General features: G+C 57.4%; 1 protein-coding gene across 1 annotated transcript in view; it reads right to left on the bottom strand.

The window, feature by feature from the left end:
- The window catches only part of ANKS6 (ankyrin repeat and sterile alpha motif domain containing 6), a 53,550-nt gene that overhangs the window by 10,824 nt on the left and 18,624 nt on the right, over positions 1-24,102 (bottom strand). The window contains exons 5-13 of the mRNA XM_062207893.1: positions 23,460-23,566; positions 21,191-21,339; positions 19,909-20,107; positions 19,127-19,176; positions 15,705-15,908; positions 13,361-13,514; positions 11,303-11,472; positions 3,605-3,788; positions 37-104 (exon numbers count right to left, since the gene is read on the bottom strand). Coding sequence (XP_062063877.1) covers positions 37-104; positions 3,605-3,788; positions 11,303-11,472; positions 13,361-13,514; positions 15,705-15,908; positions 19,127-19,176; positions 19,909-20,107; positions 21,191-21,339; positions 23,460-23,566 — 1,285 coding nt within the window. The remainder of the gene's footprint in view (positions 1-36; positions 105-3,604; positions 3,789-11,302; positions 11,473-13,360; positions 13,515-15,704; positions 15,909-19,126; positions 19,177-19,908; positions 20,108-21,190; positions 21,340-23,459; positions 23,567-24,102) is intronic.

The raw sequence follows: 24,102 nt of genomic DNA, 5'->3' as shown, positions 1-24,102 counted from the left end.
ACAGAGAGACCGGCGTAACAGAGAGAACACCCTTACCTCTTGTTCCTCAAAAATGGGCTGATATTTCTCTAGTGACAATTTCTTAAGGATTCCAGTCAGCTCATCTTCAAGAGAGAAAAGATGTAAAAAAAAAAAAAAAAAAAAAAGACACATTTTAGAAATGGATCTAAAATAAGCCTGGTCTTCAAATGTCCATAAAGTCGTGGCGATTTTATGTCAAATGCAATTCTACCAGGAACCCAACAAAGTGAGCAGATCTACACTGCCCTCTGGTGGACAGGGCTGGAGGTGGGGCTGGCACCACCTGCTGGCCACACCCTCCCCCCAGGGCAGGCCCTTTGCAGCTCCTGGAACCCTACTGAGGCAGTGAAGGAGGGAGTGGGGGCCAACGCTCCCCACATTGCAAGCATCAAGTTCCTGGAGGGCAGCTGCTGGGACCAGAATTCTGGCCCTCCTTCCGTGCAAGCCTGCAGCATCATTGCCAGTGCATCCTTGGCCAGTCTGGGCAGCAGCTGGCCAGGGCAGCTTCGGGGCACAGTCAGGGTTTGGCTCAGGTGTGCGAGGCTCTGGTGCCGACAGCAGAGCCGGAAGGGCCTGGGCCAGGGGAGAGGTGGGCTAGCAGACAGAATAAAGGGGACGAGACTAGCACTTGGAGGGGGGACTAAGAAAGTCACTCACGTGTCAAATAGGGGGTCCAAGACCAGGCCCCGGGGACTCAACAGGTACCAAAACACACCAAGCAAACTGGTGGGCCAGAGGCAGCAGGGGAGAAAGCGCAGGGTAGCGGGGGGTGATAGGGTGGCCCCTGTTTGATGCTGTTCTGCACAGGGTGGTCGGGCAAGGCCTCTCTCAGAGTAAGGAAAAGAGCTAGGGGAAGAGCGTTAGGCTGCATCCATGCAGCAAGAAGAGCAGGTGCAAAGGTCCTGAGGCAGCGAGCGCAGCTCAAAGAAGCGCTTAGGAGGCTTAGATTCCTTCTTTTATTCACTCGCCCTCCCATCCACCCATCCCAGAGCAGCTACCAGTGTGCCTACTGCCTGCTGCGAATGCAAGGAGGGAGACGCACCTGTCATGAAGACAACAGCTAACACAGTGCTCACCACCACCACCCTGGGCACGGATGGCCTGTTTCTCCTGATAGCAACCCCACGAGGTAGACCCTACTACTGTCCCCGTGTCCAGAAGAGAGAGAGGCACAGAAAGCGAGGGTGTCTACTGTGCATGAGGCCACACCGCTGGGATCGAGCGCAGCAGGCAAGCACCTGCTCCACCACCTCCCTCACTGGTGCCGAGGGCCGCGGTGAGAGCGTGCGGGGACAGGCAGGAAGGCTGAGCCACGCCACGGCACGAGGGACCACTGAGCTGGGGTGCATGAGATGGGCCGAGCCCCCACCCACACGCAGCCTCTGTCCACGGCGGGGTGCAGGTCACAGCTGGCTCTCTGGGAGGAGGCGCACACCTGTATACGGTTGCATAGTTTACTGCGTTCAACTTCCAAATCCCAACAGCGTGTACAACACTCTGCTGTGAATTCCACCTAAGCTGACTTGCACCCGATGCCGGGACTGGTTTCCCCTACTCTTGGATCCACAGCCGAGGAGCGCAGGTCCAACAGGAACAGTGGCTGACAGCTTTGTTTACAAATGGAGCAACAAAGATGTATGTTGGAACTTCCCGTGAGCAACTTGGTTCGGTCAGATAAAGGGTTACAAATGCTGGAAGAAAACCTCCTCATTCCCGGTGTTACTCACAATATGACAGCAAATGATAGGAGCTTAGCCTTCCATGTGAACGTTTTGGACCCTGGATACCACAGCCAGCCGGGCCCTCACTGGGGGTGCTGGCTGATCCCCTGGGCCAGGCCAGTGCAGTCGGGAGAGCCGGGAGAGCCGCAAGAGCCGACGTGGCTCCCTACACTGCACCTGCCCTATGATGGGACAGACGTGTGCCAAGGGCCTCAGGAGCACGGGCCACACACTCCAGAGCATTCTAAAACATAGAGTAATGCGTTTGGTTTTAAGCGGATCCCACTTGTATATGTAAGATAACTGGCTTCATCCTAAATCCGTATGGTTTAGCTCCTGGTAATGGCCGTGTCTAACCACAGGTCACCCCCATCCTGTCACTGGGACAAGGCCCTGCTCTAGCCCGCTACTGCCCCACCTCCACAGGCCTCTGCTATCCAGCCACAGCCCTGTGTGACACCCCGGGCTCTGGCCACAGCGCAGGTCTGACCCCGTCTTGTCACAACCACCTAAGGTTCGGAAGCTGAAGGCATCTGTACCTGTGACCGCAGCGCAAGCGGCTGCACCCCGCCCTGGCGAGGCTGAGAGGCGCCATGCCGTCATCACTGGCCTAGCCACCCTGCCGCCAGCGGGAGGGGTCTGCAGAGGGTGCCAGGTGGGTGGGCGGGGCCAGCTCGGGACCCCAGACTGGGGGCACTCCTTTTCCAGAAGACTCTCCGAGCAAACAGCCATTTAGGGGTGGGGGAGGGCTGTAGCCCCTGTGCCTGCAGGACCAAGCTCTCATGCCTGGGACCCTGGGCAAGGGAGGAATCCACCGCTGGACCCCCTGGCTCCTCCCCCCCAGTGGGGCTCTGTGGCCTCTTCTCACTGTGACTGAGAGGCAGGGAGAGTGGACACAGGACACGCGGTCTCAGCTCTGCATAAGGAAAGGAGGCACGCCTGGCTGCCGGGCCCTTGACCCCTGGCTCTGCGCAGACACAGCCTGCACCTCCCTCCCCAGCAGCCACAGCTCGATCCCTGTGCACACCTTCCCTCACCTCTGATTTACACTCCCCCTCCCCCTTCCCTCCCTCCTTCCCGGGGGCGCCCTGGGGGCAGCTATGACGGGTGAGATTCTCTCTCCATCTTCCTTCCTTGGGCTCTCCAGGGGCCTCAGCGCCCCACCCTCACTGTCCCCGCAGCAGGGCTTCGCCCAGGCCTGGTCCAGCTTCTCCCGGCTGCAGGTGACATCAGCACTCCGCCTGCCTGGTAGCCACCTGCCTCCTGGAGACAGCACCTTCACACGCCCTCGAGGTGCTCCTCGCCCCCTCCCAATCCACGCCTGACCTGGGCCTGGCCCAGCAGCACAGTCCACACTCAGCCCAGAATGGTCAAGGGAGCCGAGTCACTAGCCACACAGCCCAGCTGGCCGAGGGCCCTGAGCTGGGGACTCTGCCAGGCCCTGAGAGGGCGAGCTCTTGCTGCTGGGGTTACAGGTCAGTAGGAAGATGGAGCAAGCCTGACGCTGCCTGCCACCACCTGGGCGAGCGAGAGGCACCCCCGAAGCTCCTGGATCCAGACAGGCCTGAAGCACGCCCCAGTCCTGCCTTCAGCGAGAGCGACTCGGGTTAGTACAGGGCTCAGGGCAAGGACACATGCACCTGCCCGGGCAGATGCGTGGACACACAGGCAAAACCACTGTGGCAGCGACTACACCTTCAGCGTGGGGAAGACAAAAATGCAATGCTGAACCAGGGAAGCAGAGGGACAGACCTCCCATGAATTAAACAAACAAAAACCAAAACACCTGCCCTGGAAGGCCACGGTGACCATGGGCACCTGGTGGCTCTGGACGGCCAGGTTGCCATGGAGAGGACACTCACCCTCGTCGGTGATAGTCCCGCTGCTGGAGCCGCCGCTGCTCTTGGACTGCCGGTGGGACGAGGAGGAGGACACGGAGGACTCGGCCGTGTGCCCTTTTGGGGAGGGCGAGGGCGTGAGGGTGGGGGAGGTGCTCTTGGAGGTAGTGGAGGTTCCAGACGGAGGCCTCTTGCTGGTCTCCAACTTCTGAAGTGAACGAGACACGACACAGACGCTGTCACCTGGAGGCTAGCAGTGGTGGACACAGACACCCACGGCGGGAACGGAGCCCACGGCACGTGCAAGCACAACTGGGAAGTCTATGTCAAACACTGTTCACACACACATTATTGCCTGCACAGTTATGGGGCAGTCCACGCCCAGGGCACAGACAGGCTGGGATGCCAAGCGGCCTCTGTCAGCAGCCAGGAAACCCAAGCTCGGGTTCTGCAACTCCAGCTACTGTGTCCTTGGCTGAGCCCCTTCCCTCCCTGGGCTCCAGGTGACCAGCCTGGACTTGCGAGTGTGGCTACAGAAGCACAAAGTCCCTTCTGCTCTTCACTTCCCAGCGCACACACCAGCCACTTCACCTCCCTATCCTCCTTTATCTGGATTGTTCAGCTTTTTTTTTTTAAGAGTTTTTTTTTTTAAGATTTTATTTATTTATTTGACAGGTAGAGTTACAGTCAGAGAGAGAGACAGAAAGGTCTTCCTTCCGTTGGTTCACTCCCCAAATGGGCACAATGGCTGGAGCTGCGCTGATCTGAAGCCAGGAGCCAGGTGCTTCTTCCTGGTCTCCCACGTGGGTACAGGGGCCCAAGTACTTGGGCCATCCTCCACTGCCTTCCCAGGCCATCAGCAGAGAGCCGACTGAAAAAGGAGCAGCTGGGACTAGAACCGGCGCCCATATGGGATGTTGGCGCCACAGGCAGAGGCTTAACCTAGTGCGCCATGGCGCCGGCCCTTAAAGGCTTTTTACAGTGACATAATTCTGGACTTGCAGAGACAGAACAGAGTTCCTGGAACTCTTCGCCCTGCTTCCCTGGTGCTCACGGCTTCCCTAAGCACAGCACGATGACCAGAACTAAGGCACTAATGTGAGAACAGCGCTGCTGCCCACGCGGCCTCACGGACTGGTCCACGGATGTCCTGTCCTGGCCGAGTCTGACCCAGGACCCCGGGCTGCCTTGACTGTTGTGACTCCTCCATCTCCTCGGATCTCGGGCAGTACTCAGGGGTCCCTGGTGTTCACGACCTTGACACTTCAGAAGGGTCCGGATCAGGTGTTTGGAAAACTGCGCCTCAATTTGGGTTTGCCCTGTGTCCTCCCCAAATCAGATTTGCTGGTGAGTTTCTGAGCTGATGCCCGCTGAGGCAAGGGCACCTGTTGGTGGGTACCGGTGTCGACACCAGTGAGGTCAACCCTGATCACTTACAGGGGTGTCTGCCAGTCCTCCACTGTGCAGTTCCTATTTCCCTCTTTATAATTAGCAAATATTTGGGAGGAGTTAAATGCGGGTAAATACCTTTCCCTTTCTTGAGGTTCTGTCACTAATTTCAGCATTCGCCGGTGGATCTTGGCTGCAGCAATCACAACTGCAGGGTTCAATATGGATTTTCTATTTCCTGCATCCCTTCCACATCTATTACTCGGGATGTTTCTGTAGGGGACGGCTTTTCCTCCTCCCCTGTTAACTCACTCAATCATTTATTCATATCAGGATGGGCTCAGCGATGTTTATTTTGGCCTTTGGGCTATGATCCAGTTCTGCCATTATTCACTTTACTGCTCCGTGTTTCAGCTTTGGGTATCGGGGGATCTTCCAGGTTGGCTAATGTGTCCTTTCGACATGCCTCATCGTTTTTTTTTTTTCCTTCTGTTTTCTTTCTTTCTTCTCTCTTTTATAAAGTATTTCTCTATTTCCTGACACATGTTTAGCTCAGCTTCTGTTTTCACCAATTCAGTATGGAAATAAATAACTTTTTCAAGATTCTGGCCCCTTTTTTTCTGAGAATGGTATTTAGAAGCCAAAATTTAGGCATTAAGTTGTTCACTGCTACTGGGATATCTCTGCTTCTCAATCTTCTCAGTGGACGCAGCCAAAAAACACACGAATGTATATTCCATGTCTACACACTTAGCTATACTTATTTTTGTATGTATAGAATCTGCACAGACACATACACATAGGGTATTTCCCAAAGTTCATAGAAAATGGAATTAAAAGTTTGTTGTGTAAAATTTTTTTGAAATCATAATTTTACAATAAACATTTTCATGAACTTTTTAAAGACCCCTCAATATGCATTAAGATTTACACCTCAGCATTTCATTTTCATATAATTTCATACTATTTCATTTTCACATATCTAAAATGTACTATAAATGGTATTCTTACAAACGGTACTTGTTCCAATTGCTCACTGCTAGTATAGACAGATGCAGCTGACTGTTGTACATTGACCTTGGATTCTGAAGCCTTGCTGGACCTGCCTGCTGGTCCTGGGTGCTTTGTGTAGATTCTCAGTTTTCCACGTAGACAGATTGTGTCACCTAAGAGGAGACAGCTGTCATTTCTCCTTCTCCAGTCCCTGTGCCTCTGATTTCCTTTTCTCGCTTTACTGCCTGAGCTGCGGTTCTGGCACTGAGCTGTGAGCTGAGCGTGGGTGACATGCCCGGTGCCCAGCTCAGGGAGGCACGTAGTCTTTCATCATCAGGCGTGATGCTGGGTGCAGATTCCAGAAGTTTCCTCCAATCCCTAATTTGCTGATAATTTTGACCCTGAGTGTATTTTACATTTTGTTAAGGGCTTTTGCCTCTTTTGTCTATTAAAATGGTGAATTATACAGAGTGGTTTTTCTAATGTTAAACAAGATTTGCATTCCTGGGATGAACTCCACTCGGCCAGAATGTATTAGCCTCTTAATTTAATCACTGGGTTTAAGTTGCTAGTATTTTGTGGGACATTTTTACACTTGTATTTGTGAGGATTATGGGTCTGTCGCTTTCTTTTCTATAATGCCACAAGGGACATTCCATAGGGGTCATTCTCCAGGACGACATGACAACCCTAAATGTGTGCAAAACTTCAAAACACACGGGGCACACACTGAAAGAACGGGGAGGAGAGACCCACGCACAGCTGCAGCGCGATTTCTCTCCTCGCCCAGTAAGCAACAGACCCCGGAGAGAGAAAACCAGCAGGGATACGGAATGCTGAGTGACGCTAGCAGCCAGGCCTCCCTGGCATCCCGGAACCTCCCCTTTCCGACTGCCACAGAACAGTTTCATCCCATGTGGGAGACTCTCCGAGGTGGAGCACATCCTGAGTGTCAAATGGACACAATGTGGTTGAAGGACTAGAACTAGGAATAGGTCTTTCATGGTATAAAACCAGAAATAAGTAAGACAAATTCCATAAAACCCCCTAACGACAGCAAAATCAGTGACACACTTCTAAGTAATGGGCTAAAGAGGAAGCTTCAGAAGTGAAAAAAAATCTGTTGTGCTGTGTGACAACCTTAACATATAAAAACGTGTGGGATGCAGGCAAAGGAGCACTTGGGGGTCCATCCGCAGCCTCAGAATGCTTATATGTGAATGGAAGGAAGGTCTCGCAACAGTAGTCTCGCTTCTAATAAGAAACTGGAGAAAGAAGGCAGAAACCCAGAGTAAGCAAAGGGAAGGCAATGACAGACCACTACAGAAATCAACAAAATTGAAAACAAAACACAACAGAGAAAATCAATGGAACCAAAGCTGGTCCTTTCAAAAGTAAGTAAAATGGATAAACTTTTAGCCATAGATCAATAAAAGAAGTCACAAATTGCCCACGTCAGGAATACAAAAGGAGACATTCCAATGACCTGATACATTAAGATGATAATAAAAGAATACTACTAACAATTTTGTATTCATAAGTTCAACAACTTGGCTTGGGCCAGGCCGAAACCAGGAGTTTCCTCTGGGTCTGGGTTTCCCACAGGGGCCCAAGCACTGCTTTCCCAGGCACATCAGCAGGGAGCTGGATTGGAAGTGGAGCAGCTGGGACTTGAACCGGCGCCCATATGGGATGCTGGTGCTGCAGCGGAGGCTTAGCCTACCGTGCCACAGTGCTGACCCGTAAATGAATCTTTTTGAAAAATTATTTACTTATTTTATTCAAAAGACAAGAGAGAGAGAGAGAGAGAGAAAGAGAGAGATATCTCCTATACAGTGATTCACTCCCCAGATGCCCCCAACAGCCAGAACTGGGCCAGGCGGAAGCCAGAATCCTGGAACTCAACCTGGGTCTCCCACGTGGGTGGCAGGGGGCATAATGGCCGGAAGCTGGAACAGGGAGAACGTGGTGCCAAACGCCCAGCTCTGATGTGAAGTTATTTCAGCACAGAGACAGGAACCCAAGACAGCGCCAATGGGACAGTCAAGATGCAGAACACACTAACAGACGAGTGCTTTCAATGGGCTCCTCAGACTAGACAGCCAGGAAAGAACCCGTGAACTTGCAGATAGGCTAGGAGAAATTATTCCGGAAGGAAGGGAGGGAGGGAGGGAGAAAGGGAGGGAGGAAGGGAGAAATTACAAAAGCAACCAAAGGCAGGGGTGGGCATTTAGCACAGCGGGTAGGGTGTGGCTTTGGATGCCTGCATGCCGTAGTGCAGTGCTGGTCCGTTTCTGACTCCGGTTCCCTGACAACGTGCGCGCTGGGTGGCAGCAGGTGATGGCTCAAGTAACTGGGTCCCTGCTCCTCACACAGGAGACCCAAGCTGATTTCCCAGCTCACGGCTTTGGCTTGGCCCAGCCTTGGCTGTTGGAGGTTGTTGTAGTGAACTACTAGATGGAAGATCTCTTTCTGCCTTACAAATAAATAAATAATTCTTTAAAATTACATAATCTTGCATGTTGTCCATACTTCCCATTAGTGCTTTTAACGCACTAGCCATAGTTATTTTAAATTTTCTATCATATAATTCTAATACTTCTGTCATGTCTCAGCTTCTCGGGAGTGTGGTTTTTCCTGCCTTTTCATCTGTCTCGTAATTTGTGCTAAACACTGGACATCCTGTATAGGGCAGGAGAGACTAGAATGGAGTTTTGATTTCTAGCGGGGGCACGCCTTCCCTCCATTAAGCCTTCAGTGCCTGCTGCCCCCTGGAGTCCCAGGGGGAATCCACTCCCTGGGGTTTTGGAAGATTTTGCTAGTAAGCTGCATACACGATTAATACAGTCTTCCTCCTGCTTTTCCTATAAGGAAAGACATTGCCAAGCCCCAAGCGGAGTTTCTTGTTCAGCAGGAGATAATTAGCCTAAGCCTGCCAAACAGATCTCTGTAGCCCAAGGCTAAGAACCATGCCACTCCAGACCCCAGGGGCAGCGCTGCCGCGGCAGGAGGTGGGGGTGGGGAATCTCCCAGACGGCCCAGCCAGGTCCAGGCTGCAACTGTGACCCATGAGTGCACCAGCTACACACATGAGTGCCTTGGTTTGAGCACTGGGAGGAAGAGAAGTTGACACCCAAACCTGGTGAGCTGTCTGGGCCCCCGGGGACCTAGAAAGTGCTGGTGCACATGCTCACTCCACGCACTGTCTCCCGCGGCTCCCTTTACACAGAGGCACGGTCCCGCCGGCAGCCATGCTTTGTGAACGATCCACCACTACAGCGAGCTGCTTGTTTGAAGCAAAGTACAAAACTCAGCTTCGGGAGGCTCCTATTTGGAATACTAATTCCTAATTCTTCCTAAGGGAGTCTTTGCAAAGCACTTCACATGCGCATGTTGCTGCAAGAACGGCTGACAGAGAGCCCACTTCTGCGTCCTTTGGTTCAGGGTGGTGGGTTCTGAGCGCCCTGGGCTGGGCTCTGGGGGGCGCTGTGCGGGGCAAGCAGATTCCCCGGGCCCCACCCTCAGACTCGCATTCGGTCATGCTGGGGTGGAGCCCGGAAACCAGACTTTTTAAACAGCTCCCCACGGTTCCGGCACATTATGGTGTTCCGAGTATCAGGTGATCACTGAAATGGATCATTTCCCGCTTTATTGTTTCCTGAATGCATCTTTTGACACAGTCGATTTCCTTTCATGAGGATGTACTTGTGTACAGATTATATATGACAGGTGCATTCAAGCGCGGGAATAGTTAATGTAATTTATAACTCCACTGCCTGCTTATTTCCAGCGCCGATTAAAGGAAGATATACCATCTAACACGTCTAATAAGATCATCAGAATAGAAAGAGAATGTTACACAACAGACAAGGAGGAAACTATGCAAAGCCCCAGATTGGCAGACTTACTTTAATGAGTGGCTCTGAGTTTCCTAGCGGCAAAGGCAAAAAGGGAGGTAAAATAATTATATAGTTACTATGATATATAATTATATAAATTCTTATGATCTAATAAGAGAAAGTATATCAAAATGCCAGTAGTTTTTTCTCTACAGCCGAATTCTAGTCGAATTTCAGGTGCTTAATTACATTAAGACCTGTCACACTAATAATTTTTGACGTAATGCAAAATAAGCGAATGTGCAGGGAGCAAGACATACTTTTCTGGAGCTCACTATCAAAGGAACCCGACAGTCAAGGTCCTGCTGCAAAAGGGGCTTTGATAACACGAGGGGCTGTGCGGCTGCCAGGACGAGGCCACTGGACACGCACGTCTGCAGGCCCCGCACGTCTGCAGGCCCCGCGTGCTGGGCCGGCGTCCGGGGTGAGGCTCCCAGCATTTCCCGTTTCCAGGGAGCAGGCTGACAACATCTGGGGACCATGAAGAACAGTGGGGCTGGGCCTGCCCTGGGTCCCTCTCAGGCAAGCAAACTCTTGGGGGCTGCAGGGCCCACTCGTGACTTGGAACCCACTCTCTGGGGTCCACTCCATGAACCAAGCAAGACAGAGCAATGCACAGGTAGACGGGTAGAGTTCAGAGATGCCAAAAGGTTTCTGGGTCTGCAGCGGCACTTGCGGGTCTCACTGCAAATCCCATAGCCGCTACCGATGCAGGGACCAACTACCCTCCGGCTGCATAGACGGTGGGATGTAGCCAGGAGCAGGGAGGTATACAAGTGGTCCCCTCCCCCTGGGGTGGTCTTACCCCCAGTCCTGGCCCTGACTCCTGCCCTTTCCATCCAGTTCCCTATCCCCTTCTGACCCCAAGTCAAAGGGTGCTAATGCCCTCAAGCCTGGGTGGGGCCCTGTCTGTGTTCCTCCGAATACCTCCTTCCCCACAACCGCCCATCACTCTGGGTGGGACCACCTGTGTCACAGTGGCTGCTCACGGCCAGCAGCACCAGGCACAGAGCAGGTGCTCCAAGACGGGTACCACAGATGAGTCAGGTGGGAGGGCCAACCCTACTGTGGACACCACCTACAGGAACAGCGAATAGGGATGTGGGCTTTCGATGGCCCAACGCCTCGGGCAGGGCTGCAGCCATGCTCTTACCCCCTCTGCTCTCAGCACCATCACACGGGTATGAGATGCGACCACACGGCCACCACTGGGGCGGTGGGAGTCAGGGGCGCGTGCTGGCAGCTCGAGGTGCCTCAGCAGGGGTGAGCATCTTAGTGCCAGGACCCATCAGCCCCCTGCAGAGAGCCCAGCAGCAGCTAGCTGGAGGCAGCCTGGCTCGGGCCCCGGCCCACACCCAGGGCCCAGCCCAGGTCTCAGCACAGGACCCACGCAGGGACAGGATAGTGAGCACAGCAGGGAGAGCCGACGCAGAACAAGCACCTTGCTGCTGGGAGCGCCTCCACCTGCAGGGGAGGCGGGAAGCTCGGGGGGGCCGGCCCCAGGCGCTGCTCCCACTGGACTTGACCGCTGGCTGGGCTTCTGCTCAGATAAGCCGGCTGCTTTTTTCCGTTGGGCGGCGATCTGGGACAAGACGCTGTCCACGCTGCCACCTGAGGAAAGAGAAACAGGAATGCCCACCGCTGGCACGCGGCACTCGCTGTGTCCGTCGCAGGCGGGAGCGACTGCCGCGTCTCCCGGACTTGCGGCCCTGTGAGGTCTGGGGATGGGCAGATGGCCAGAGCTCGGCTCGAGGACCCTACAAAGGCCCGGAGGGCAGAGGCGGGGAAAGACCCAGATGACCCTGGCTTTCTCCAGGCCACACCTGCCACCAGGCCCCGCCCTAGGTTCCCCACGGCCAGACTTCAGGGGGACTGTCTCCTCTCACTCTGACTGTTATGCCCCCAGCCACTCCCACAACAGCGCTGATAAATTCTGAGTGATACATCTCACTCAGAGAGGGCTGTGCACTGACCCGACCCTCAGTGCCACCTCTCAGCTCTGCTTCCCCAATCTACCAGTGACCCTGCGTTACTAGAAAGGGGCGAAGTGGCATGGCCCAGGGCTGGCGGGGAGCGTGAGGGACAACACGAACAGCCGTTACCGGGCCCCGACTGGGCACCAGGCACAGCAGGTACGGCTGTGCTGGAGGGCAAAATGCATCAGAAAGCCTCAGAAGCTGGCAGATCTGGACCGGCACCTGGTGCAGCAGCTAAGTCACCACTTGGGATGCCCATAACCCATGTCAAGTTCAAGTCCACACATGCCTGGGCTGAGGCCCAGCTCCACCCCCAGTTCCAGCTTCCTGCTGACATGCCCTGGAGGCAGCAGTGATGGCTCGGGTAGTTGAGTCCCGGCCACCTGCCCAGGAGACCTGGACTGGGTTCCTGCCTCCTGGCTTCCGTCTCAGCCAGGGGCCTTTGTAGGCATGTGGGGAGTGAACCAACAGAGGGGAGCTTTCTGTCCCCACCCCATCACCCCTCCGCCTCTTAAAAAAACTAAAAAACCAATCAGGACTTAGCCGTCCTGATTCCAGGGAACTTGTGTTAAGGGGATGAGTGAGCACTGGCAAATGTCAGGCAGGGTGGCGTCATCCACAAGAGCAGAAACCCAGGAACGGCCTGGTGTTTGCCATCAGGAACCGGCTGAACGAACCTGGTAGGAACGGATACCACATGGTCCCGAAGAAGATGCTGTACCAGGTGGGCTGGCGTGAAAACGTGCTCGTCATCCAGTCACGTGTGGGAAGAGACAAAAGCAGGGCCCGGAGCAGCTCACAGCTCACGGCTCAGCAGGGCACAGGGCACGCCCTGGAGTCGGGCTGCCTGGGTTCAGGCCCTCGCCCTGTGACTCAGGCCGCGTGGGACCCTGGCCAGCTGTGACAGGCCACGTGGGACCCTGACCAGCTGTGAACTGCCCCGCGCCCCGGCTCCTACATCTGTCACGTGCAGTTGGGCACTGGCTGAAGGCCAGGGCTCACAGGAAGGGCCGGGTACGGCGCCCGGTGTGCACTTCGCTGGTTACGCTGCCACTTTTATAGATGGTGTGCAGAAAGGTACCCGGCAAAGACACACACCGAATGCTAACGATGACCCCTGGGGGGCGAGATTATACCACAGTCTGCTCTCCGGGATCGCCGCCACAATATGCCCGGCTTTGGGGAGCCCTGGGGCCCCTCGGGGAGGACAGCAGGGCTGCTGCAGGCCCAGGGGAAGCAGTGGGCACTCGAGGGCACGACCTAAAGGCCACCAAGTTGCTGTGCCCCGCCCGAGTGTCGGTGTCCCCGTCCATTCACGAAGGGGCAGAATGAGCCTCGTGAAGGCCCACCCCTCGGGGGCTTCAACCCTGTGAAAACCCTAGGCGTTTCTCTTAGTCCTCCCTCTCCATCCACCCTCAGCCCCAAGCAGACACACACAAGATAGTCTGGGCCGAGTTGGCCTCCGCCTGCACGCGGTCGCACCCTCAGGGCCCCGTGCCTGGGGCCCCTGCCCGAGGACACACCTGAGCGGCTGTGCAGCTCCCCTGCGTGCCTGCTCGCGCCCCCGGCCCCGCTGGAGCCACCGGAGGAATGAGGAGAGTGGCTGAAGTTTCCGGAGCTGGCAGGAGAAGTGGGGCTCCTGGACAGACTGGGAAACTTCACCGGCCGGCCGGGCGCCTGCAAAGTAACACAGGGAAGGGGGTCAGCGCCGTTCCTCACTCTGGCGTGGAGGGCCCCCGAGGAGGCCGACACCTGCCCCACGCCTCCTCCCTGCTGGCCTCAGGCTGCTCAGGCCCCCTCCGGGACAGGGCTCACTTCCGTCTGCTGACAACTCGGCCGTCGGCTCAACCTCAGCCCCACAGATGACCCCACTTCCACTCTCACCCTGCTCCCAGCACCTTCCAGGAAAACCTGACCCGGGCATTCACTGAAAAACCCTGGAAGTGAAGTTCAGCAGAGCCAGGACAAAAGCCAGGGCCCTCGGCGCAGCCCGGCCCAGGGCCCGGCCTCTGCACACCCGGGTCTGCCCGTGGTGCCGCCTGCCCCGAAGGCTCCTCCACTGGAACACGCTTTCTGCTTCCCCATCACATGGCCGCATCACGCGCTCTCGTCCCTGGCGCCAGGGCTCCCGGCCACGCGCCTCTGTAACCTGACCTCAGCCTTCCCTCTCCTGGTCAGCTCTGCTCCCGTCACACCGACCTCCTCTGGTGCCTGGAGAAACGCCAACCCCTCCTGTGCCTCAGGGCCTTTGCCTGTGCGGCTCCCTCGGCAGACCGCCCTCCCTCCACCATCCCCACAGCGGGCCCCTCCTCCTTTAGCTCTCAGGTTCTGGAGCCTTCCCTGCGGCCCAGGGGGACACCCTCCACCAGTCTTCTCACCAGACTCGCAACCCTTACACAGCTCCTGAATGCGTGTTTACTGTATAGGGCCGTATGGGGTGAATCCTCCCGGGAGCCACCAGCTTCCCGCACCCCAAGTCCCCAGCTGTGGCCCGAGCACAAGGAGGCATTTGGTGGAGAGGACTGTGGGTGTCAGTGGGTAGCCCCAAGACAGGCCTGCATCCCAACTCCCAGGATGTGTGAGTGTTAGCTCAGAAGGCAAAGGTGAACGTGACCTTCCCCCTGCTTCCGAAGATGCTCCAGGCAGGGGGAGTGAGAAGAGGAGCTGACTCTGGATCGACTGGGTGGGCTCTAGACATATTTGCACGTATCACAGGGCAGAGGGTGTTCTGACAACAGCAGAGGCAATGTGCTCGTGGAAGCAGAGTCCACAGTGATGTGGCCACAGCCGAGGAACGCTGGAGCCAAGGGGCAGAATCCTCTGTGGGGCCCAGGCGCTGGTCACACTCACACCCTGACTTCAGACACTGGCCTCCAGCGCTATGGAAGACCCAAGTTAGCTGCTTGAAGCCACTCAGCCATAAAGCCTCCTGTTAGACCCTAGGGGGACGAGGCTTACCCGCTGAGAGCCTGCAAGACAGGGCGCGCCAGCACAGCCTCGTGCACGCGTCCCCCGCTCCGCAGCGGGGAGAAGACAGTGTGTCAGTCGCAGCTCGCTGTCACTTCCTCCCTGGGGCGGCCCCTGCCCTCGGCTGCCGGGCTCCAGGGAGGGGGCACTCCGGCACCGTTCGCTGAGCAAACCAAGCAGGCGGCGCTGATGCTTGCTCCCTCTGGGCTTAAATTCTCAAGAAAACGCAGGCCTGGGAGAAGTCTCACGGATGGTTCCTGACCAAGGCCACAGGCCCAAAGGCCACCCCGCCCCGTGCGTCTGCGCAGCGGCTCCCGGCCTTGGGTCTCTCAGCCGTGTGTGCCTTCCCACAGCCCTGGGAGGCGCTGCTTGTCCACACCCCGGCCCATCCTGGCAGGCCCAGGCTGAATCCTTGCCCTTGGTGTGTTAGACGCCGCATACACAGGGGTGCCCGGCTTTGCGGGGGCTGCCTAGGCACATTACAGACACTGACCACGCGCCACTCCTGAGAGAACACCAAAGGCAGTGAAGCCTTGTACCAGCTGGGGCAGGAAAACACAGGCAGCACACAGCTGGCGCCACGTGTTTGCTCTTTGTGGCAGAGCTGGGCAGTAATTAAAACCCAAGAACCTGACTTCTGGCCCCAGGCCCTCACCTGCCTGGCTAGGGAACCGTCAGCAAACTACTTCCCATTTCCCTATCTGCCAGGGGCAGGCCGGGTCACCCAGGCCAGCCTCTTCCCTCCCTGGAGCTCCGGGTGCCCCCTACCCTGACACTGCAGTTCCTTCCACGTATGGAGTTTTCTTCTGTGGGATGCTGAGGGCACGAAGGGTACCACAGCGCCCCCTACCTCAGTCGGCCACGAGTGACGTGCAAAGGCCCGGTGGCTGTAAGACTCACAGTGTCTGCGCTCCTGCCGCCTGCGGGGTGGCCCCTGCTGGCTCTCTGGGGCAGCGTAGTCTTCGTGGGGTCAGACTTCCCGTCGTGACCCGGCCTGGCCCGGTCAGAGCTCCACAGCTCAAAACTGGAGGGGGGCAAGAAGGGGGGGATGACTGCCTTCAGCTTGTCGCTCGGGAGCCGGGTGAAGGGGGCTCCGTTCCGAAGCTGAAAAAGACAGGCTGAGGGTTAGAGCAGCCCAGACCGCCTCCCGGCTCGGGGGCAAAACTCCAGTTCCTCCTGCTGCTCGGGGAATGGCGCCACTACCCGCCCCGTCCACCCAAGCTGGGGACCCACGTGTGCGCTGCCGTACCTCCCTGCTGCCTCACGCAGCTCCAGCCACACAGCCACACCAGGACGGTGCAGAGGGGCCTGAGGGCATGCAGCAGGGGACGCATGTGCAGGAGCTGCAGGGGCATGGTGTGTGTGTGTGGGGGGAAGCAGCCCCCACGCTGGGCTGCCCAAGGGCCATGCCAGCTGGCCCAAGAAGGATGGGAGCGCGCATTCCAGACGGAGTGGGAACAGGATGTGGGGAGGCCAGCACGAGAGCAGCAGGGCAGGGCCGGGGGCTGCAGGAGGAAGGGGCCAGGGTGGGGCCTGAGGCCTGGCTGCGCTCCCTTCCCCGTCCCACCCCGCAGCTCAGCCTTCTCCAGCCACACCTCCTGCTGCTGCCGTCTCCAACTCTAATTTGGTTTTAATTTCTCAAACTGTGATCTGGGGGTCAGCTGTAAGATCCACACGGGGCGACTGTCGGTTCACTGAGGATGAGCATCCGTGCAGTCTGTGCTCGCTTTAATTAAGGGAAGACAGTGACCTTGCACCAGATGGCGCTTTGCGGGGATGGGCGTCCCACGGCTAAACTCGCCTCCGGGGCCACAAAGGCTCTGGGGGGCGCAGTGCCCACACACCACCGCCACGGGGCAGGAGGGACAGGGCAGCGCAGCGCAGGGGTGGGAGGGCAGGTGGCCTGGGTTCTGCTTCTCTGATGGTCTGTGAGCATCCAGCCACCAGGGAGAGGACTGGACCCTCACAGCTGCAAACCCGCCCGCGGGAACTTGCACCCACTGGAGAAGAAGTCTGAATGGCAGGAACGACGCTCACACTCAGGCTAAGGAATCCCCTCTCCAGGCATCTCCCCAAGCAAACGGCTAGGCAAGTGGGGAGACTGAGGTCCGAGGACGTTCCTCAGAGCTGTTAAAATACCACACCCCAAGGCCACTGACAATGCCAGCATCCCATATGGGTGCCGGTTCAAGTCCCGACTGTTCCACTTCCGATCCAGCTCCCTGCCGGTGGCCTGGGAAAGCAGTAGAAGATGCCCCAAGTGCTTGGGCCCCTGCACCCGTGTGGGAGACCTAGAGGAAGCTCCTGGCTCCTGGCTTCAGCCTGGCCCAGCCCTGGCCGTTGCAGCCATCTTGGGGGACCGGGCCAGTGGATGGAAGACTTCTTCCTGTCTCTGTTTTTAAATACGGAGCCCAAGGTCTGTTTTGGATCAGGGCAGGCACAGGCTCGTGCTGGGGCGCCCTGTTGCACAGCTGTGCTGCGGCGGCTGAGTTAGGGATGCGGGAGCCATGGCTGTGACAAACTCGATGCTCCGGGCTTGCCACGGCGGGAAGATGCTAGTGCCAAGCCCACACGCTGCTCGGGGAGCGTGAACCGCAGTGGCTTGTGTTTAGTGAGCGCTGCTATGGTGCACAGCCTACAGTGATCTTCACGGAGCTGGCAGTGCTCAGGAAGGCACTCAGAAGACACAAAGCACAAAACGCCCCCAGGACCCCATCCGGGCGTGTGATCAGGGCCACTGCTCCTTTCTACCTGACCGCGCCTCCCCGGGTTTCTAAAGCCCTGCCGAGAGGAACTGCTGCTATCCTGTAAGCCGAGTGCGCGTCCGGCAGCGCACGCTCCCACAGCTGGGGCCTGCAGGGCAGGCGGGAGGCAAGGAGCTGCCCAGGGCCCCTCGCTGGCTCCACAGGTGCTGGTGCCAAGGTCCCCTTCCCTGAGCTCCTCGGCTCCCTTGTCCTCGCCAATACCGCCCCCTGCTGGCCAGCCCAAGTCTCAGCACCAAAGGAACCGGCTCCACCATTATGCACTGCTCTTAAAGGAGAGGTGATGTGTCCAACGACTCACAGCAGTGATCAGTCAGGGAGGGGCACGGTGCTCACAACTTCCTGGGGGTGATCTCACTTAAACACCACAACATGAGGGATGCCATAGCCTATGTCAGAGACCGCAAACTGCCCCCAGTATCTGCCTTCCACCTCTTCCTGAGAAACGACACTGAGCAAAGACCCCATTTCCCAGACTCTCATGCAGTGCGATGCAGCCAAGTGAAAAAAACTCTGGCCAGGGGCCGGTGCTGTGGCGCAGCTGCTAAAGCCACCGCCTGCTGTGCTGGCATCCCATATGGACCTGGTTCGAGACCCAGCTGCTCCACTTTTGATCTGGCTCTCTGCTATGGCCTGGGAAAGCAGTGGAGATGACCCAAGTCCTTGGGCCCCTACACCCGTGTAGGAGACCCAGAAGAAGCTCCTGGTTCCTGGCTTTGGATCAGCTCAGCTCTGGCCGTTGTGGCCATTTGGGGAGTGAACCAGCAGATGGAAGACCTCTCTCTCTCTCTGTCTCTCTGTCTCTCTCTGTAACTCCTTCAAATAAATAAAGTAAATCTTAAAAAAAAAAAAAAAAAAACAACAACCCTCTGGCCAGGCTGACATGAGCAGCAGAGATGTGTGGCAGTTTCCAGGAAACTTCTTTAAAGACAGCTAGTATGTCCCCAGGCCTCACTTTTCCCTGCCTCTTTCCTGAGGACTGGAATGAGGCAATAATGGCTGGAGCTCTAGCAGCCATCTTGGATGAGCAGGGACTAGAAGCCGTCATGGGGCCTGGGGGGTAACAGGGATCTAGGACTCGAACTCCATGTGACGTTGTGCTGGTTGAAACTTATTTCAGAGGGGCAAAAACCCTGCTGCCTTATGTATGACCCTGGGAACTGGGGCCTTGTGGTTACCATCACTGGATCCGGTCCAGATGCGTGCCCCGTCTACAGATTAGGACACTGAGGCTTCTCCCAGGCCAGAACCACACTCCCCCCGTGGATCCTGTCCCCTGGGCTCTCGTGAGTCCCTGTACTAATGCTGCTCATTAATCCCCTGCCCTGAGAACGCGACCAGAGCTTCTACGCAGCCTCTGAGTGCCCGCACGGCCTTACCCAGTTCAGGCTGGCACCTGCTCCTATTCCTCGGTGCCAGAGTCGTCACCCACTGTCACACGTGGCCATCGTCAACCCCGTCTGCGACCGCCACACAGGACAAACGCCCCCCGCCCTCCGTGCCAGTCACTCACGAATGACGGGCAGAGGCCTGAAATGCTTTCGAGAAGCCCCCGCTCACCATGGTGGCCAGGAACGCGTCTCCCTTTTCTCCTCGCGCGCTCCCGGGACCTGAGAGAGAGACGGAAGTCTCCTGAGGCGAGGCCTGCCCACACGGCCACAGCATGGACGCGCGGTGGGGCGGCCTCGGTCCTGGGACACCAGCTCTCCAGGGCGGTTCCACTGTTAGGAAGGCCCGGCACTCACTATGTTCACGGGAGGAAACCACTTCCAGGGCTCTCGGAGCCCGTTTGCAGCTTCTCCACAAACCGCTGCCGTGCCGGTGAGGCAGTGCGTGCCCAGCTCGTCAGTCTGTCTCAGAGGAGCTGGCCCGGGCCCGGGCACGGGGAATCGGGGAGAAGGGATCTCCTCGAGCCGATGTCCTTGGCAGTCCCCCAGTCCGTTAAATACCTCCCGCGGCAGGGAGCTCACTACCTACACCTCGGTCCCAGGCAACTCATTCTACTTCAAGACACTTCCGGGGCCGCAGGTCAATTACATCTGCTAGGTGGAGAAAGCGCCCCCCCCCCCAAGGTGAGGGAGAGACATGAGCGGCCCACGGTCCCGCTGCACTAAGTGTGGGCAGGAACCAGGGGCGCCTCCTGCTGGCCAGTGCTCATGACACTGCACGAGGCTCACCACAGCGGCGCCCCACCCACATCCCTGCTCTCAGACTGACCTGCAACAACACAGCCCGACTCCCCCCACCCTGACAGCAGCCCAGACGGGAGGACAGGGGGAAGGGGGCACAGGTTCAGATGATTCCGGAACCCCCCCCCCCGCCCCACCTCCGTCTTTTCTTACCACTGTCTTTGGTGACAGAGGCCCCATCAGGGAGCCCAGGGTGGCTTGGCTTGTCCCGGGGGACGGCCCTCATCGTGGAATCCAGGGCTGGCTCGGGCTCATCGGAGAAGGGCAAGGACTGGTGGCCGGACAGCCCGCGGGGCAGCGTCTGCATCAGTTTGAGCTTCCGGAACCGATTGGACATTCGGTTCCACCAGGACTGTCAAGGCAACGCGGCACAGGGGTCACGCTCAGGGGACGGGCCCAGGAAGCGCCGGGCCTGGGCACAGTGAGGGGTGAGGGCCCTCCTGGACCAGGGCAGGTGTGACCAGTCCACCACAGCAGCCTCCCCGGAGCAGCTGCGGCCGTGCGCTACGTCTCTCCCCCGGGGCCTGAGACGGCCCCACCTGCTGCCCCTCATCTAGCCAGTGTCCTCACTGCACACGCCGGAGGAGTGGCCTGGCCCGCTCGAGGTCTTGCAGTGGGGCAAGGATGCACAGATGGACAGAGGCGACTGCAAACGCCTTTTCCCTGTTCCAGTGACGCGACAGGGCGCCTGTACCAAGGCCTGGGCCATCTGCTCCTGGAGCCGATCCCTCCCCGCTACAGACAGAACAGCTGCCGCCTCCCAGGGGGTCCTTACCGCCCAGGCCTGCTCAGCCTGCAACGGTGTCTGCCAAGGCCCGGCCTACAGAGTGTTTGCAGACAGCGCTGGGAGGCAAAACCCAGGCCTGGGCAGGCCACGACCGCGAGCGGGGCGTCAGGTCTACAGGTCTCAGACAGTGCAGCGAGTCGCACAGGATCGGGGGTGGGGGAGCGTAGGGGGTCAGTGCTTGGCGTTAGGTTTGTTTCAAAGAAGCGGAGCGAAGGCCACAGGGAAAGACTGTGCCTGCAGTAACAAATCGCCAAGCGGAGCTGTCTCTGGCATTCCCAGGAAGCAGCTGATGGGCACCTGTGGATGAGATCCCACAGGGGCACACTCCGTGGACACGTGACACGGGGCCCACAGACATGGTAGATGACAAGCGTGTGGTCGTGGCCAGCACAGGACTAAATCATGCAGAGTTTCCAAAAATTCTCTACATTTAAACACTGAGATGCTACACCCAAATCTGCATTTCTGTTTCTTTTTCTCACACATACGAGAGACCTGGCAACACGGGTGCACATTTGTGCCAAGTGGCCGTCACCACACAGCTGCCACGGCCCCAGCACTCCCCGGTCCCTGCCACACCACCAGCCCTGCAGGCACCCCCGGGACACAGCAGGTGTCCCCGACACCGTAGGGCAGGGAAAGACCAACCTTCAGGCCGCCCTTCTCGTCGGGCAGCGCGGGGATGCTCCAGGGCTGCGTGACCCTCAGGTGGGGCAGGGGAGGCGCGGGGCTGGGCCGGCCTTTGTCCTTCGTCACCTGCATGCAGACACATGCCAGCAGTCGAACAAGTTCCGTGTCTATGGACACAAAAGCAAATATGTCTGCCGGGCCACGGGGAGGGGCCGGGACGACCCCATCAGCCTCAGAACTCAGCCCTGCAGCCCAGGGTCCGGAGTTCCAGAACCAAGGCCCCAGCCTCTCCGCCTGTTCTTCCAAAGGTGGCAGGAAAGATGGCAAGGCTCACCCTGCTTAACTGGAAACAAATACCAACAGCCTCCCCACCCCCAGCAGGGAGGCGGAGAACCGTGCTTTCGAAAGCCAGGCTGCGGAGGTTCCAACACCACCTCCGCCCTGCCCTGGCTGTGTAACTGCAGGTGAGTTACTCAGCCTCTCTGTGCCTCTGTCAGGGGGTGGCTCCAGCACTCTGCACAGAAAGGAGTCGGGGTTAGCGCTGTGGTGTGGCAAGTTAAGCCACCACCCGCAATGCCGGCATCCCAGATGGGCGCTGGCTCACGCCCTGGCTGTTCCCATGTGGGAGAAGCTGGAAGAAGCTCTTGGCTCCTGGCTTCAGCCTGGCCCCAGCCCTGGTCACTGCAGCCATTTGGGGAGTGAACCAATGAGATGGGAACGCTCTCTTTTTCTCTGTAACTCTGCCTTCCAAATAAACACACTGTTTACAAAAGAAAGAAAGGCATTTTGAGGATTCAAGGGAATCCTTTCAAGCACTTAAAGTACCTAGCATACAGCACATGTTTGAGGAAGGTCAAGGATTATTATTAATGAGATTTAAAAAAAAAGCCTCAAACATGATTGAAGAGAAAATATCACAAATTATTAATGCTGCTTTTCTCTTAATAGCTGTTCCTTTTTCCTCTCCCCAAGTATTTAATAACAGGTATCTATTTCCTTAAAATAATTGGGAATTGGGGCTGGCACTGTGACATAGCGGGTAAAGCCACTGCCTGCAGTGCCAACATCACATATGGGAGCCAGTTTGAGTCCCGGCTACTCCACTTCTAATCCAGTTCTCTATGGCCTGAGAAAGCAGTAGAAGATGGCCCAAGCCTTGGGCCCCTGCCCTCGAGTGGGAGACCCAGAAGAAGCTCCTAACCCCCAGCTCCTGGCTTTGGATTGGCCCAGCTCCAGCCATTGGGGTCATCTGGGGAGTAAACCAACAGATGGAAGACCTCTCTCTCTGCCTCTCCTTCTCTCTGTGTAACTCTTTCAAATAAATAAATAAATCTTTTTTAAAAATTGGGAATAAAACTGCTCATTTAAAATCCCACTAGGAAAAAAACTCCACTGGAAGCAAACTGCTTTATTGGGAAAAGGAGTAGAGAAATGGGAGGGGAACTAGGGGGCAGTTCTCAAAAAAAAAAAAAAAAAAAATACTGCGTGGGAGTGAATTGGAGCGGCCGGAGACTGGGATTCTCCCCGCGAGGGTGTCTCCCGGGGGCAGAGTGAGCTCAGTGGACGGGGGCAGAGGACCCCCACCTCCCCACCACGTGAAGCTCCGTGAGGGTCTCAGTGACACCCAAGAGCTCAGCGCAGGGCCTGCAGCAGGTGGTGCTGGAGCAACACCAGCAACCCAGCTCGTCTAGCCCTGGCTAAGGACAGCAGGGCCAGCGGTCGGGATGACCCGGCACAGGGCCTCTGAGCTTCTCTCTGGACAGAAACTCCGGAGTAAGAAGGATGATGACAGAACCAAGAGCCTGCCCTAAAGGGAGGCCCAGGTCCCAGGAGACAGCCTGTCCCAGCAGAGGGCCAAATGGGGGCAACAGGAGCTGGCTGGGACTGAGAGGCGGGGCTCCTGGGGGTGACATCCCGGGCACAGCGCCTGTGTGGCAGCCTCCCCCACACCAGGCCGGGGGTCTCTGCCCCAGTGTGGACTCAGCTGGTGAGAGGGGCTTCCCCTCGAGTCACGTGGGGCTCCTGGCACTAGGACACTAAGCCGGGACCTGAGCAGAATAAAAGCCGGACACGCCGTTGTCGCCTTCCCTGCCTGGGACCCTGAGGAGCTGGAAGCTTCGAGGAGCCTCAGGGACTGTCCAGCCCGGCCCAGCGCATCCCTAGGGGAGGAAGTGACTCGCCTGCAGCCACGAGGCAGGCTCCTGAGAAACTGCCCCCCCCACCCCACACCTAAGCAAGTGCTTATAACTCAGTTCCCAGGGGAGGGGCATTTCTTGGAGCAACCCACCGGGATCGCTGAGCAGCATCACCAGGTCGAAGGCCGTGTACCCGTTCTTCGCACGGAGGCTGACATCCGCCCCTTGGTTCAGCAGGTACTTGACAATTTCCTTATTCCTGGGGAGGAGGGAAGAAGTCAGAGTCACACCCACCACCGGGCTGACACCACCAAGGACAGCGCCCATCTCTGTGCCTTCATGGAGGGCATGGATGGGCAGGTGGGATATAAGATTCAATCAAGGGGGCTGGCGCCGCGGATCAACAGGCTAATCCTCTGCCTGAGGCGCCGGCACACCAGGTTCTAGTCCTGGTCGGGGCGCCGGATTCTGTCCCGGTTGCCCCTCTTCCAGGCCAGCTCTCTGCTGTGGCCCAGGAGTGCAGTGGAGGATGGCCCAAGTGCTTGGGCCCTGCACCCCATGGGAGACCAGGAGAAGCACCTGGCTCCTGCCTTCAGATCAGCGGCGGCCATTTGGGAGGTGAACCAACGGCAAAGGAAGACCTTTCTCTCTGTCTGTCTCTCTCACTGTCCACTCTGCCTGTTCAAAACAAAACCAAAACCAAAAAACAAACAAACAAACAAACAAAAAAGATTCAATCAAGGGGCCAGCGCTGTGGTACAGCGGGTAAACACCCTGGCCTGAGGTGCTGGCATC

The sequence above is a fragment of the Lepus europaeus genome, chromosome 12 (genome assembly GCF_033115175.1).
Source record: "Lepus europaeus isolate LE1 chromosome 12, mLepTim1.pri, whole genome shotgun sequence".
Classification (NCBI taxonomy): domain Eukaryota; kingdom Metazoa; phylum Chordata; class Mammalia; order Lagomorpha; family Leporidae; genus Lepus; species Lepus europaeus.
The sequence above is the reverse complement of the archived record's forward strand: the minus strand, read 5'-3'. Positions and strand labels throughout refer to the sequence as shown.